At 42.8% G+C, this 13,822-nt stretch overlaps 1 protein-coding gene across 2 annotated transcripts in view; it reads right to left on the bottom strand.

Moving 5' to 3' along the window:
• Nucleotides 1-13,822, bottom strand: part of slc39a11 (solute carrier family 39, member 11) — a 701,093-nt gene that overhangs the window by 667,897 nt on the left and 19,374 nt on the right. For both annotated transcript variants that reach the window (XM_080209531.1, XM_080209530.1), the window contains exon 2: nucleotides 13,263-13,301. In XM_080209531.1, the coding sequence (XP_080065657.1) occupies nucleotides 13,263-13,301 (39 nt within the window). The remainder of the gene's footprint in view (nucleotides 1-13,262; nucleotides 13,302-13,822) is intronic.

Consider the following 13,822-nt stretch of genomic DNA (forward strand, 5'->3'; position numbering starts at 1 on the left):
TCTCCTGAAAAAAGATTGAATGCATTAGAAAAAGGCATTCAAAACCTCCAAGTGGCCTCCATGAGCTGATGAAAGTGATGAAGGCATCATTCTTTTAAAGTTCAGGAAGAGGTTTATAAATTCCTGCACCCAAGCAAGTGCCATTTGAGGAATTGATGTCCTAACAGTAAGATATCTAGTTCAGCCAGAGTGCAAGACAAAGGATTCATTGTGAAACTCTGAGCCTTGAAGGGTGAAAAATGACTGGTTCTCAAGGAAGATACAAAGATAGAAAGCTTGAAGACATCAGCAACAATGCTCAGCCCACAAGGCCAAGGTGAAACTGGGGGTGGATCACACTTGCCTTCTAGTGATGATACACCACTATCCCTAAAAGGCAAATTGTAACATCCCCCTTTCCTTTTAAAGATGCTTCCTTACCACCTCCAAAGCAGCAGAACGATATACATGTTCACACTTTGTTGCCATTACATCAGTTTAAAGAACTGTTGAATCTCTCAGACTCTAAAGCACAGAGGTAATCTGCTGCTACACCCAGATCTTGTAATGATAACCTTGTCTGGAGGTATCTTTAATTGTTTGCAGTCGTCTCTGGGATTGTCATTCTTGGATGTTGTTCCTAGTTTTATTTTGGATCTTGTCCAAGATGCAATAGATGGTTGAGAATCTGATTTGTCCTCAGTTACACCTCCCATTGCGCCTTTGTGTGCAATGGCTTCATACGAACCTTGGTTTGGGAAGAATCACGTACCTTCTGTGGGGTCCTGGGTGTGAATGTGCTGTCCAAATGTAAACTTGGTAATTTGGTACTTACACTTTTATTGTACACATTGCTCATCTTCTCTTGTAACTTTAAAAGTTGCTACCTAATTTCTGGGAAAGTAGAATGGGGATGAATAGATAAATTGGTATGCACTGGTCTGCAAAACACGAGCTCTGCTGGTGAAAGAATAGTTGCACTTAAAAGGTGTTGCTTTCGGGTATAACAATGCAACGTGTAATCTTGTTTGGTGTATCAACATTTGAGAACTAGAGCTTTCACTGTGCAAATCACCCATTCAGCAATGCCATTCGATTTAGGGCAACGAGGAGGGGAAGTAGTATGATCAGTCCTCCACTTCTCACATATTCTGAAATTGCCCACTAATGAATTGCAGACAGCTATTTGTAATGATGTCACTAGACACACCAAGTAAACCGAGAATAGCATTTAGCGTGCGTGTATCAGTTGTGCAATTGTTGAATAATGTGATATTGGTAGTCAATGATGCCGATTAAATTAATGCCATGGGCATGAAAGAGGTTGGACGTAATTTTGGATCAGAATGGGTAGAACTTCATGTGGAATCAATGCTTCTTTGTGCTGACTTAGCACGTGCTCTTGATATGCCTTGCAGTTCCCAACAATGTCTTCAATGTTATTGTTCATATCCAGCCAATCGATTATCTCGTTAGCGAGTCTTCTCATCCAATCTATGCCCATGCGTGTGAGTGATGAAGCTGTTGAAGAAAATATGGTCACAAAGATTCCAGTATGATGACCTGCCTGTCTTTAAAAATAACTTCCCGCGAGATGCCAAGCTCATCCCGATAAAGTCAAAACAATGTTGCGTACTTGTGGATATGCCGAATTGAATGAGGCCATCCTTCAAATATGGTTTTCCATAGTTTATGTTGTACCGCATATTTCGCTGTTTCTTCTTGTAGCTGCTGACATTTGTATTGCACAAAAATACCTGATCAATTAACAGGCGTGCATTCTCCTGCAAGCATAATGTTGCAGCTCCCTTGTAACTGCCAATTTTGTCGAGGCATTCTGGATATTTTGATGTTATGTCATGAACTAAGGTGATAGAAGTAATTCCTGAGTTTAATTTGCTGTATGAGGTCTGACTGATCCTATGGAGTCCATGGGATGCTGCTCGACTAACTGAGCCTTTAGCCTCTACAATGTAGAATGTCTGTAACGCCCAGGAGGATTGATTGTACATGTACTCCAGGACTATGGATCCTGTACGTGGAATTAATAAACTGCCATGTGCGGAAAGATACACAGTGGTAGATTTCACTATGGCCCCCCATGTCTGGATACATATCTTTTAGAATTTGCAGAGGTAGGATATGGGACTTGGACCTATGACAATCTTGGCCAATAACAATTAGTAACCAATATTCTTCGGGCAGATAATTTGAATCTTGGCAAACACTTCGAATGGTGTGATGATGTCTGCATTTTCCATGAAATTGACAGTGTTAAACATGGGTTCACCGCTCTTCAGCTCATTGACAAACCAAATGTGACGATGGATTGCACAATCACCTCATGTATACGTTTCTGATGGGACACTGAATGGTCATTCTTATTGCTTGACGATACCTTTGAGTATAGTCTGTTTGGATCAGTGCACAGCTGTTTGTAGCTACATCAGCCATTTATCTAGCTCACCGCCGCTGCCAATGGTCCTTTCTGCCACGTGCCTTGCAGAATCGATGGAAAGCTGGGCATTTTCTTGGTGCATGCAGAATGCCACACTTTCCACGTGTTGTGCGAAGTTTGGGTCTTCTAGCACGTCAACAACTGAGGTGGTACTGAGGATGTGTAAGTTTTCCTGACCCGTGCAGACCACTTCACACTTGCGTCCATATTCAAGTAGCTCTTTGATGCTGTATGTTTCAGGCGTTTGTAGAAAATCTTTCTGGAATGGTCAAAAGATTGTATGTTTTCAAGAAGGAGTTAGATATAGGTCTTGAGATGAAGGGGATCAAAGAGTATGGGCAGCAAACAGGCTCAACCTACTGAATTGAATTAAGATGATACATGATTATAATGAATGATGGAATAGGCTCAAAAGGGCAGAATGGCCAACTTCTATTCCTGTTTTCTCTGTTTCAATGTCTATGCATGCTTCCAGGGGAGGGGATGTGATCACCAACTCAACAATTCTATCTGCTAGTTCTGCATTTGAAAAATGAGTGTGTATCTTTCCCTACGACCCCACATACTTAAGGGACAATTTGGCATGGACAATCAATCTAAATTGCACAGCTTTGGAAGAAACTGGAACACCCGGAGAAAACCCACGCAGACACAGGGAGAATGTGCAAATTCCACAAAGACAGTCGCCCAAGGTCGGAATTGAACCCTGGATCCACGGCGCTGTGAGGCAGCAGTGCTAACTACAGTGCCACCCTCCCTTCATTCACATTTTTGCATTATATTGATACCAGAACCAGTCTCAGTTCAGGAATCACAGTCCTGAACATGCATCTGTCCTCAAAACAACTAAAATAGCTTGGCAATTGGTCAGTAATTGAAAATTGATGTGAATGTCGCATTCTGGATGGTGTGATCGATGTGCTGGTGGAGCCATGGGGAGCAAAATGTATTCAGAACGGACCGCTATTTGATGCCTCCAGGCTGTAAACAGTTCATTACAGTCTGGAAAGTGGTACCTGGAATATTGGAATCCACCAAAAAGTTACTGAAAACCAAGAGAGCTCAGATTGAAAGCAAAAAGCCTCGAGCAGAGGTTGTGACAGGAGAAAAGGATGTGGAAATGCCGGCGTTGGACTGGAGTGGGCACAGTAAGCTGCCTCACTGACCTGATGAAGGGATTGTCAAATGTCAAGCTACAAGAAAAGCCAGATTGGGAGAGTTAAAATAATCAATGGGGCACAGCCTGGAAAGCAAGTCTGCAAAGACGGAATAAAATTGCAAGGAATGTCAAAGGAATAGTAAACATTTTCATAAACATATTAGGAAAACAGAATGGCAAGGGACAATGCAGGCTCATTAAACAGGTTTAAACGATACAATAATGAATAATAAGGAAATAGCAGGCTTGCTAAATTAATATTGGATTTATGTTTTTATAGTGCAGGAGGATGTCAAAATATAAATGGTGCAAATAAAAGGACCGAAGCCCAGGTGAAGAACTATTTGGATTTAACATGAATACGGAAATGGTGATGGAGACTGAAGACAGACAAATATCCAGAACAGAACGTTAAAAGAAACTTGTGAAGAAATTGTAAACTGCATCAATCTTAATTATTGAATGCTCTCCAGGTTCAAGAATTGGATTGGACAATTGTGGGGGAGGTGAGAGTAGGAACTGAGGAAACAGAAAGCCGAACTCAATCTGGAGGGACAGCACCTCAACTTCCCATTAAGCATGTCAGAGCCTGCTGGACTCAACAATGTGAGACTGCAAATTTTCCCCCCCATCTTGAACACCTCCCCACCCGCGCACCCCCCCCCCCCTGCACCCCCCCCCCCCCCCGCCGCCGCGCACCCCCCCCCCCCCCCGCGCACCCCCCCCCCCCCCCCCGCGCGCGCACACCCCCCCCCCCCCCCCCCCCCCGCGCACCCCCCCCCCCACCCACCCACCCATCTCTTTTGTTTTTCAGTTTCCTTAGCTTGCCCCAACACAATCCAACCCTGACCCGTCATGGCCACCTATCCCTTCTTGTTTAGTTTTGCTCCCACTGAGCACTAACCTTTGTTCTCCTATTAACACATTCTGCTACCTTTTGCCACTATTAGCACTCTTCAATCCTTAATGGCACCATTAACATTCTCCTTGCCTTATATCCATGACATCTTTGTCAATCTCTCCTTTGCTCGACATATCTATGTTCTTGGTGGCACAGGGGTTAGCACTGCTGCCTCACATCGCCAGGGACCCGAGTTCAATTCTGGCCTCTGGTCACTGTCCATGTGGAGATTGCACATTCTCCCCGTGTCTGCGTGGGTTTCCTCCAAGTGCTCCAGTTTCTTTCCACAGTCAAAATATGTGCAGTTTAGATTGATTGGCCATGCTAAACTGACCCTAGTCTCAGGGAAGTAGCAGGGTAAATATGCGGGGTTACAGGAATAGGGCCTGGGTGGGATTGTGGTCGGTGCTGTCTTGATGGGTTGAATGGCCTCCTTCTGCACTGTCAGGATTCTATGATCCTTCTATTCTGCCCCACCTGCCTCTCCAACCATATAATTCATGACATTTCCAACCCTCTGTAAAAGGATCATTTGGACTCCAAATGTTAACTGTGTCTCTCTCTCTACGGATGGTGCCAGACCTGCAGCGTTTCTCCAGCATTTTATACTTTCATTTGAGGAAACAGGTAGTTGTAGAGAAGTGACTAGATTCTATAATCTGGAACAGAGTGACTGAGCTTTTGAACAAATACGAGCCGGCCAAAGAGTAAGTATGGATTAGTAAAGGCTAGCTCAGGTCTGTCTAATCCAGTTAATTTTTTGAAGAGGTCATTGAACAGAGACTGCCTATGGATATTGTCAATTTAGATTCCCAGAGAGCAATAGAGGAGGTTCTACAAAGCAGTTTATTAGCAAAATGACGATTCATTCATGGGACATGGGCGTCATGGCTAACCAGTGTTCATTGCCCATCTCTAGTTGGCCTCGAGAAGGTGCTGGTGAACTGCCTTCTCGAATCGCTGCAATCCACATGTTATTGGTTCACCCACAATGCCATTGGGTGAGAATTCCAGGATTTTGACCCAGTGAAGGAATGGTGATATATTTCCAAGTCAGAATGGTGGGTGACTTGGATAGGAACTTGAAGGTGGTGGTGTTCCAATGTATCTGCTGCCCTTGTCCTTCTAGATCAAAGTGGTCATGGGTTTGGAAGGAGCTAAGGATCTTTGGTGTAAATAATAAAAAGTAGCAACTTGGCAATTGAAGGGTTTACGGCAACAGGTTCCCAAGATTGATCCTGACACAATGCTGAATTAGCTTATTGTGGCCACAGTGATACTCAAGGTGCATCATTATGGTTCCAGCTACCCAGCCACAAAATACACTTGGAAGGTCATACATAATACAACTCATCTACAATGGGATGTCCCATGGTTAAATATTCTACCAATTGTTCCAATCCGGCCACTAAAATGAAGGTTGGACTTTTGAGTGACAGAGCTATATCCTTTGCATGAAAGAGCCCCTTCAAGGGAAAATATCAGAGGGGTAAAACCACCAAAGGATTTGCATTAGTACAGAAGACTTAAGGTTGACACCTCAGGTCCGAGAACCTGGGTGCAAAAATCGAGGCTGACCCTTCAAAGCAATGCTTGCTCAATGGTAAAAATGAGGCCCTAATTAACTCAAGGGGACCATAAAATGTAGTCAATCATCATTCAGAGAAGAGCAGGGAGTTCTCCCATTTAAGTGAAGTAGTGAGAATCTCTTACAGAACTGACTGTAACACAGATCCAGAAAAGAACAGCAAGAAGTTACTTCACTTCTGAAGATGCTTTCAGTAGCTAGAGTGACTTCAGTGATCAGTTTGCAATGATCATTAGCTCATGACACTAAAGTTGCAGCTTTCAAAACCATTTTGTGCTGGGCCCTTCATTGTGTTTACAATTGAAGTATTTCCCAGGTGGTTATCTGCCAGTCGAAATCAGAGACTTTCATATCTGTTCTCCCCATAGACGGACACGCTGACTGTTTGCAGCATTTACTGTCTTCAGCTACAGCGAGAAGGGAAGCTTGGAGTGTCATTTCAGCAGCCTCCCTGGGCAAATATTGGGACTGCCGCATCCATCACAATGGAGAGCCTGAAGATGTTTACAATGACGTCAGTTTGTGCGCAGCTGGTGACTGGAACAACACAGCGTTATTATCCAGGACTGCTTGTTCAGAGCTGCTCCATCAAGTCATAAAACTGCTTGTTATTCTGCTGAAAACAGTCCTCAGCTTTTCAAAGAAAGAGGGTTTTGACCTCTGAGGTTTACTGTACCACAGATCTTCCGACTTCCACAATGATGTCACGGAGTTTACCAAAATTATTCCTCCAGTTGGCATGGTGATCCACAAGTACACATATGTTCCATTCAAGAACAAACCCATGGGCTGGGGTTGATGCGGGCACTGCAGATATAGTACCAACACAGGTATATACACGACTACCAGTTTTTCAAAGCAATTCAGATTAGAAAGTAGTTTAACTATCGTCACTGTCCAACTTTGTGATCAACTTTTAAGACGCCAAAGGGTACTGGAGTTGGTAGTGACAGATATAAATTGCTAAAATGTTACAAGCATGGCCAAATCACCTCAAAGTGGAAACGTCCATCACAACAAAAAGCCACTGATCAGACCATTATATCCCCCACTGCCACTGCACTCACCTGCTCCAACTGCAAATAACAAAGGTCCAATCACACAGAAAAGAATCAAAGTCCAAATCAGCTGCAGAGTGTACTCAGTGAAGATCATTATCTTACTTTAAGAGTCCAGTTCTTGCCTGTGCAACATGATGTGGATTTCACATTCTTTCAACAACCAAATGTTTTATTGAACAGGCTTCTCTCTGCCATTTGTAAACTACTGAATCAACCCTGCACCATGGAAGGTGCTGTCTGAAGATCTTTGGTGAATTGCTGCAGAGCATCTTGTAGATAGTACACAGTGCTGCTAATGAGCATTAGTGGTGGAGGGATTGAATGTTCATAGATGTGTGCCAATCAAGCAGGCTGCTTTGTCTTTGATGGTGTCAAGCTTCTTGAGTGTTGTTGGAGCTGCACCCATCCAGGCAAATGGGGAATATTCCATCACATTCCTGACTTGTGCCTTGTAGATGGTGGGTAGGCTCTGGGGAGTGAGTTACTCGCCGCAGTATTCCTAGTCTCTGACTGGCTCTTGTAGCTACCGTGTTTATGTGGCACAGCCAGCCCCTCATCTGTTACGAATCCCATGGGGGGCAGACGGGAAAGTTCCCCCCATGTTTTGCCCACTTCTGTGGTAGAGGATTCCACAGGCCCACCATTCTCTGGGTGAAGAAATTCCCTCATTCCAGGAATCATCTGGTAAACCTTCACTGCACTCCTTGAATAACAAGACCATCCTTCCTCAGATGAGATCAAAGCTGCATACAATATTCCAGGTGTGCCTTCATCAAGGCCTACATAAATGCAGCAAGCCATCCCTGCTCCTACATTCAAACTCCCTCGCTATGAAGGCCAACATTTACCTTCTTCACTACCTGCTGCACCTGCATGCTTACCTTCAGCGACTGAATTTTCCTCTTATACTGGTGTTCTTACGAAATGTCTTGATGAATGCAGGATGAAAAACTTTGATATTTCTCTTTTTTTTCAAGCAATACTCAAGTTCTGTGCCACCAAATAACTAAAAGGGAAGAAGGATAAACCCAGCAACTAAAGGCCACTCAGCCAATGTTGATGCTGGGAACTTAAAATTAATTGGACTCAGAAAAGTACAGGGCTAATAAATGAGATGTAGTATGGATTTGTTGAAGGCAAATCATGCTTGACAAACTTTATTGAGCACTTTGATAAAGCAATGGAAAAGAGTGATGAACATTGTCTGGTTGCTGTAATAGTATGGGCTTTCAAAAAACCTTTTACAAAGTACCAGGTAAAAGACGCAAGTAAAATTCAAGCCCATGTAATTAAAAGATCATTGCTAACGTGGATGTGCAACTGGTTAAAAGAAAGGCAGCAGAGAGTAGTGGTGAGTAGGTGTTCTTTGTTAGAATGCAACTGATGACAACTTTGTATCGGATGTAATGTGAGCAATGGTAGCAAGCTGTAAGAGTCAGCTGATCCAGTAAACCATGGAACCAATTACAGATTGATGTGATGGTCAGCTAACCAGCTGACTCACTATCAATAAGAATCTGTTGGGAATTGTGGAGAACTTGGATTAGCCGAGGATGAGGCCCCAAGTTTGGAATAATGAAGTTTCTTTATTCAACCCTTGTTTTGATTTATGAGTTGGAGTAAGTTGTGTTATGTTTCTATCATCTGCATTTAAAAAGTTCCTTCCAAAGAAAACATTTTTCATGTGAAAGGAAAGTATTCATAGGTGTTCCCCAGGAGTCATAAGAACAGGAGTAGGCCATTCAGCCCCTTGAGCCCGCTCCACCATTCAATAAGATCATAGCTAATCTGTGGCCTAACTCCATGTACCTACCCTAGGCCCATATCCCTTGAAACCCCTCCTCAATAAAAGTTCGTCTTTCTCAGACTTAAACTTAACAATTGCACCAACACTCCACCATTTGAGGAAGAGTGCTCCAAGTCTCCAGCACTCTCTGTGTGTGGAAGTGATTTTTAAAGGTGTCTCCTGAATGGATTGGCCCCAGTTTTTTTAGATTATGGCCCCTGGTTCTAGAACCCTCATCCAGTGGAAACAGTTTATCCTTATCCCTGTAAATATTTTGTCAGTATTACTTACGATATATATGTATATACACACACATACATACATATATGACTTGGGCATAGAGTACATACTTTCAATATTTGCATACAGTATGAAACAAGGAAGCGTAGCAAACACCGAGGAGAATATTAACAGAATTGAGGTGAAATGGCCAGACTCTTGGCAGGTTAAATTTATTACTGAGAAGTGTGAATTCATTTTCTCAGACAGAATAAGGAGAGGCAATGTAAAGTAAACAGCACAATTTTTAATGGGGGTGGGTTGCAGGAAGAGAGAGAGTCGGGAGTATGTGTACACAGACCTTTAAGGGTGGCAGGTCACATTGACAATACACGAACATGTGCATTCAGAGCAAAAGTAGGACAATAAAACAGCATATGGACTGGCACCCATACGTGGACTGATATTTGTTTTATACACATATTCACAATAATGCACTTGCCCTAAAGGGAAGTCACTTCAGTGTATGTGGCCTATCATGTACGCCACCTTTATTTTGTCTAAACGGAAGCAGAACCGAACATACTACTCCCAGCATGCACTGGGAGGACTTCTGCAGAAACTTTAAAAATCTATACTCAATTGTTCTGGAAACAGATGGCCCATTTCTATGACTATCACCCTTTCCCTTTTATCGTTTGATTGGAGAATGTGATGACACATACACTAAAACAGTGGAGGGAGAATCAATCAACAGATTCAAAAAAGAAGAAGATGTGTTTCAGATGAAAAGCAGGATAAAGAGCTGTGAAGAACAGGCAGGAAAGTGCAGCTTGAGACCAGGATCAGATCAGCCATGATCATATTATTTTTTCTGGCATTAAACAGTCCAGTAAGTTATACATGTTAAATCAAAAAAGCCAAGGTTAGAGTTGCTTGGGAACTTCCTGAATTTGTCAAACTGAAAAGTGGTGACCGTACCTTTGTGAAACTTCTTCATCAATCAGGATGCTTGCAATTTTTTTTGGCTCATTTCAGCGTAGATGTAACTTGTAGATCAGGGTGGCATGATGGCACACTGGTCAGCACTGCTGCCTCACAGCACGCCAGGGACCTGGGTTCGATTCCCAGCTTGGGACATTGTCTGTGTGCAGTCTGTACATTCTCCACGTCTCTGTGTGGGTTTCCTCTGGGTGCTCCCAGTTTCCTTGCCAGAGTGTGGCGACTAGGAGATTTTCACAGTAACTTCATTGCAGTGTTAATTTAAGACTACTTGTGACAGTAATAAATAAACTTTGAGGCTTTGCCTTCTACTTGACAAGTCTGGTATTATAATAAAAACTCCGGTGCCTGTTTGGGGAAAACCGAGGGAGAATTTAGCGTAGTCAATACACCTAACCAGCATGTCATTCAGACTGTGGGAGGAAACTGGGAGCACCTGGAGGAAACCCATGCAGACATGGGAGAATGTACAGATTCCACACAGATGGTGACCCAAGCCAGGAATCGAACCCAGGTCCCTGGTGCACTGTGAGGCAGCAGTGCTAACCACTGTTCCACCATGCCGCCCTGATCCACAAGATACATCTACGCCGAGATCAGCCAAAAAAAATTGCAAGCATCCTGATTACTGAAGAAGTTTCACAAGGGTGCGGTCACCACTTTTCAGTTGGACAAATTCAGGAAGTTCCCAAGCAACTTTAATTTAGTTTTCTTTTAATTTAAAATGTATAACTTACTGGACTGTTTAATGGCAGGAAAAATAATAACCGTTCAACTGAACTATCTCACATTCCCTCTTAACACCAACATCAAAGCTATGAGTGTTTAACAAGGAAAGTTTGTTTGGGTAAAGCTTCACAACAAGGACAAGGATTTATCATTTTGTTTCCTGGGTTCTGAGTCCCGTATTAAAGTAGGTAAACTGCACTCACTGTGTATGGGGGAGTGACTATGCCTCCTTTTGCATTTGAGGTAATTCTGAGTTCCACACACTGCACTTGTCTAATCACCAAGTAAACGTTTTGTGACTGACTGGCCAAGATCAGGCAGTTCTGGGGATTTCTTCAGGCACCTAACTCAGATCCTGGAACATAGAATAAAGAAAGGAGCAGGCCCTTTGGCCCTCCAAGCCTGTGCCAATCATGATCCCCTAACTAAACTAAAAAAATCTTCTGCCCTTATTCAGTCCATATCCCTCTATTCCCTCCCTATCCATTCACCTATGCAGAGGCCTCTTAAATGTTGCTAATATGCCTGCCTCTACCATCTCCTCAGGCACCCACCATTCTCTAAATGGAAAACTTCCCCTAGTTTCCTCCCACAGTCCAAAGATGTGCAGGTTAGGTGGATTGGCCATGCCAAATTGTCCCCAAGTGTCAGGGGGACTAGCTAAGGTAAATGCATGGGGTTATGGGGATAGGGCCAGTGCAGACTTGATGGGCCAAATGACTTCCTTCTGCACTGTAGGGATTCCACGATTCTATGATTTGGTCATCATTACATTGTTAATCACATTCAGAAAAACACTGGCAGAAATACAGATGTTAGACAACAATGACAAATCAGAAGCATCTCTTCCATGGCCAATATATCCTAAGATACAGCGCAAGGAACTGGACAGATCTCCAGATGTGGTCAACCTGAGGTTCAGTATAGCTGTGGCAAGGCGTCTGCATTCAAGTGTGACCACTGACATCAGATTGTATTTACTGTTTGGTTTAAAGACTTCATTGCATTTAAAGTTCAAACTCCAGCAGTTTGATCCCATTTCCTAACAAATGGCACACTGCTGTCAACAGACTGAGTTAGTCACTACCCTTGATCCTGTGTTTCATCTGAATACACAGTGCATGGTGAACAGCAACAAAGAAGATAAACAGACTGAATTTGCAACACGGCTGCACGTTCAAATGGAACAAAGCTGATCAAAAGGGGAGCATGCCTCATGGGGACGAAGTCAAACAACAGCAAATGATCTACTTATCTCAAACTGCCTGTTATCAAACCGTGCCCAATAACTTGAAAAAAGATAAGTCCTTCACCCTGAAGAATATCAGAATCTGAAAAGCTGCAGTCGGGGATTCAATAAGTTATACAGACGCGGTTAAAAGATTCCTACCAATTCATTCAGGGAAGCTTTAATCAAGAAAGGACATTGAGCAGACTTCTTTTTTTTTGGAAAACAGCACACTAGCATCAAATTGAAGTATAAAATGTGGAAATCACACAAACAATGCCAGGACACGTTTAAAATTTAAAAGCATTCTTCATAATGGTATGCCGTGGGGTGATGCACTGTCATTTCATATTCAGAAGTAGTGCCAGGATTCCGCTTCCCCTCAGTTTTAATGGTCCACCATTAAATAATCTCAACCACATTCCTGAGAAATTTGCGCCATGAAACATCCCATAATTTGATATTCTGCGACAGATTCAATCACCAAGGCCTCAATGATAATCAACATAGCAAATGAAAATGTGACACAGATTATGTACAATTTACAACACGGGAAGAAGTCCATGCCATTGTGTATACTCCCCATAAATCTTCTCCCACTCCATGTCATTTAATTGGAATAACATATCATTCTAACGCTTTGTACTTATCTAGCCTCCACTGGTACGATTAAAAGTAGACAGTTATGGGCAAAGCAGAGGAAATTAAATAAATATAGGCATTTCTCATCAATGATACGCTTCATGTGGATCAGCACGGAAACGTAGCATTCCCTGCTCCCACATCCTTCAAATACATTTCAAAATAAATTAATCTCACTGACTTTTAATTCGTTCCTATCAGCACATGCCCTCACTAGCTATCAGCCTAGTCTGTCCGTCTCTCTGATAAACTGACACTATTTCACCAGTTTCATAATGCAGTTCATGATAAATTGCACCTGATGCAAGCTTTGTGAGATGAACATTACAGTACTGGTCTCTTCAAAGAATGGTTTTTTCAGAGTATTCCCCTCCGCCCCCCCCCAATCTGGCTCTCATCACTTTATTTTGAAATGAGCCGTTATTCGTGCAGAAGTATTCATTTAAAAGAAGGACTTTAGTCATATCATTTCTTTCAAGAAAGCGATTGAAGGTCTCTTTATACACTCACCCCTGCAGCAAAACCGAGGCTCCCATCCAGTATTTGTTTCTGTGTGCGAGAGAGAAAGACGAAAATGAAGTTAAAACACTTTTGTCAGGGAGAAATACAGAATTTACTTTGCAGCGTTTATGACTTCAGGTCATCCCAATGTGCTGCACTGCCAATCAAACATTTCTGAGGTGCTGTTTGTACAGAGGAGCCGAATACAACAGTCAACTTACACATACCCAGATTTCACAAATGAGATGAATGACCAGCCTCTCATCCAGTGACTCCATCCACACTTACCACTGCCTCGGAAAAATAGCCAGCATGATTAAACATCCCACACACCCTCGACATTCTCCCTTCCAGCTTCTTCCATCGGAAAAAGGTACAAAAGTCTGAGGTCACGTACCCACCAACTCAAGAACAGTTTCTTCCCTGCTGCCATCAGACTTCTGAATGGACTTTCCTTGCATTAAGTTGATCTTTCTCTACACTGAGCTATGACTGTAATACTATATTCTGCACTCTCTTGTTTCCTTCTCTATGAACGGTATGGTTTGTGTGTATTTCACACAAGAAAC

The sequence above is a fragment of the Carcharhinus amblyrhynchos genome, chromosome 21 (genome assembly GCF_965287045.1).
Source record: "Carcharhinus amblyrhynchos chromosome 21, sCarAmb.v2.hapA, whole genome shotgun sequence".
Lineage (NCBI taxonomy): Eukaryota > Metazoa > Chordata > Chondrichthyes > Carcharhiniformes > Carcharhinidae > Carcharhinus > Carcharhinus amblyrhynchos.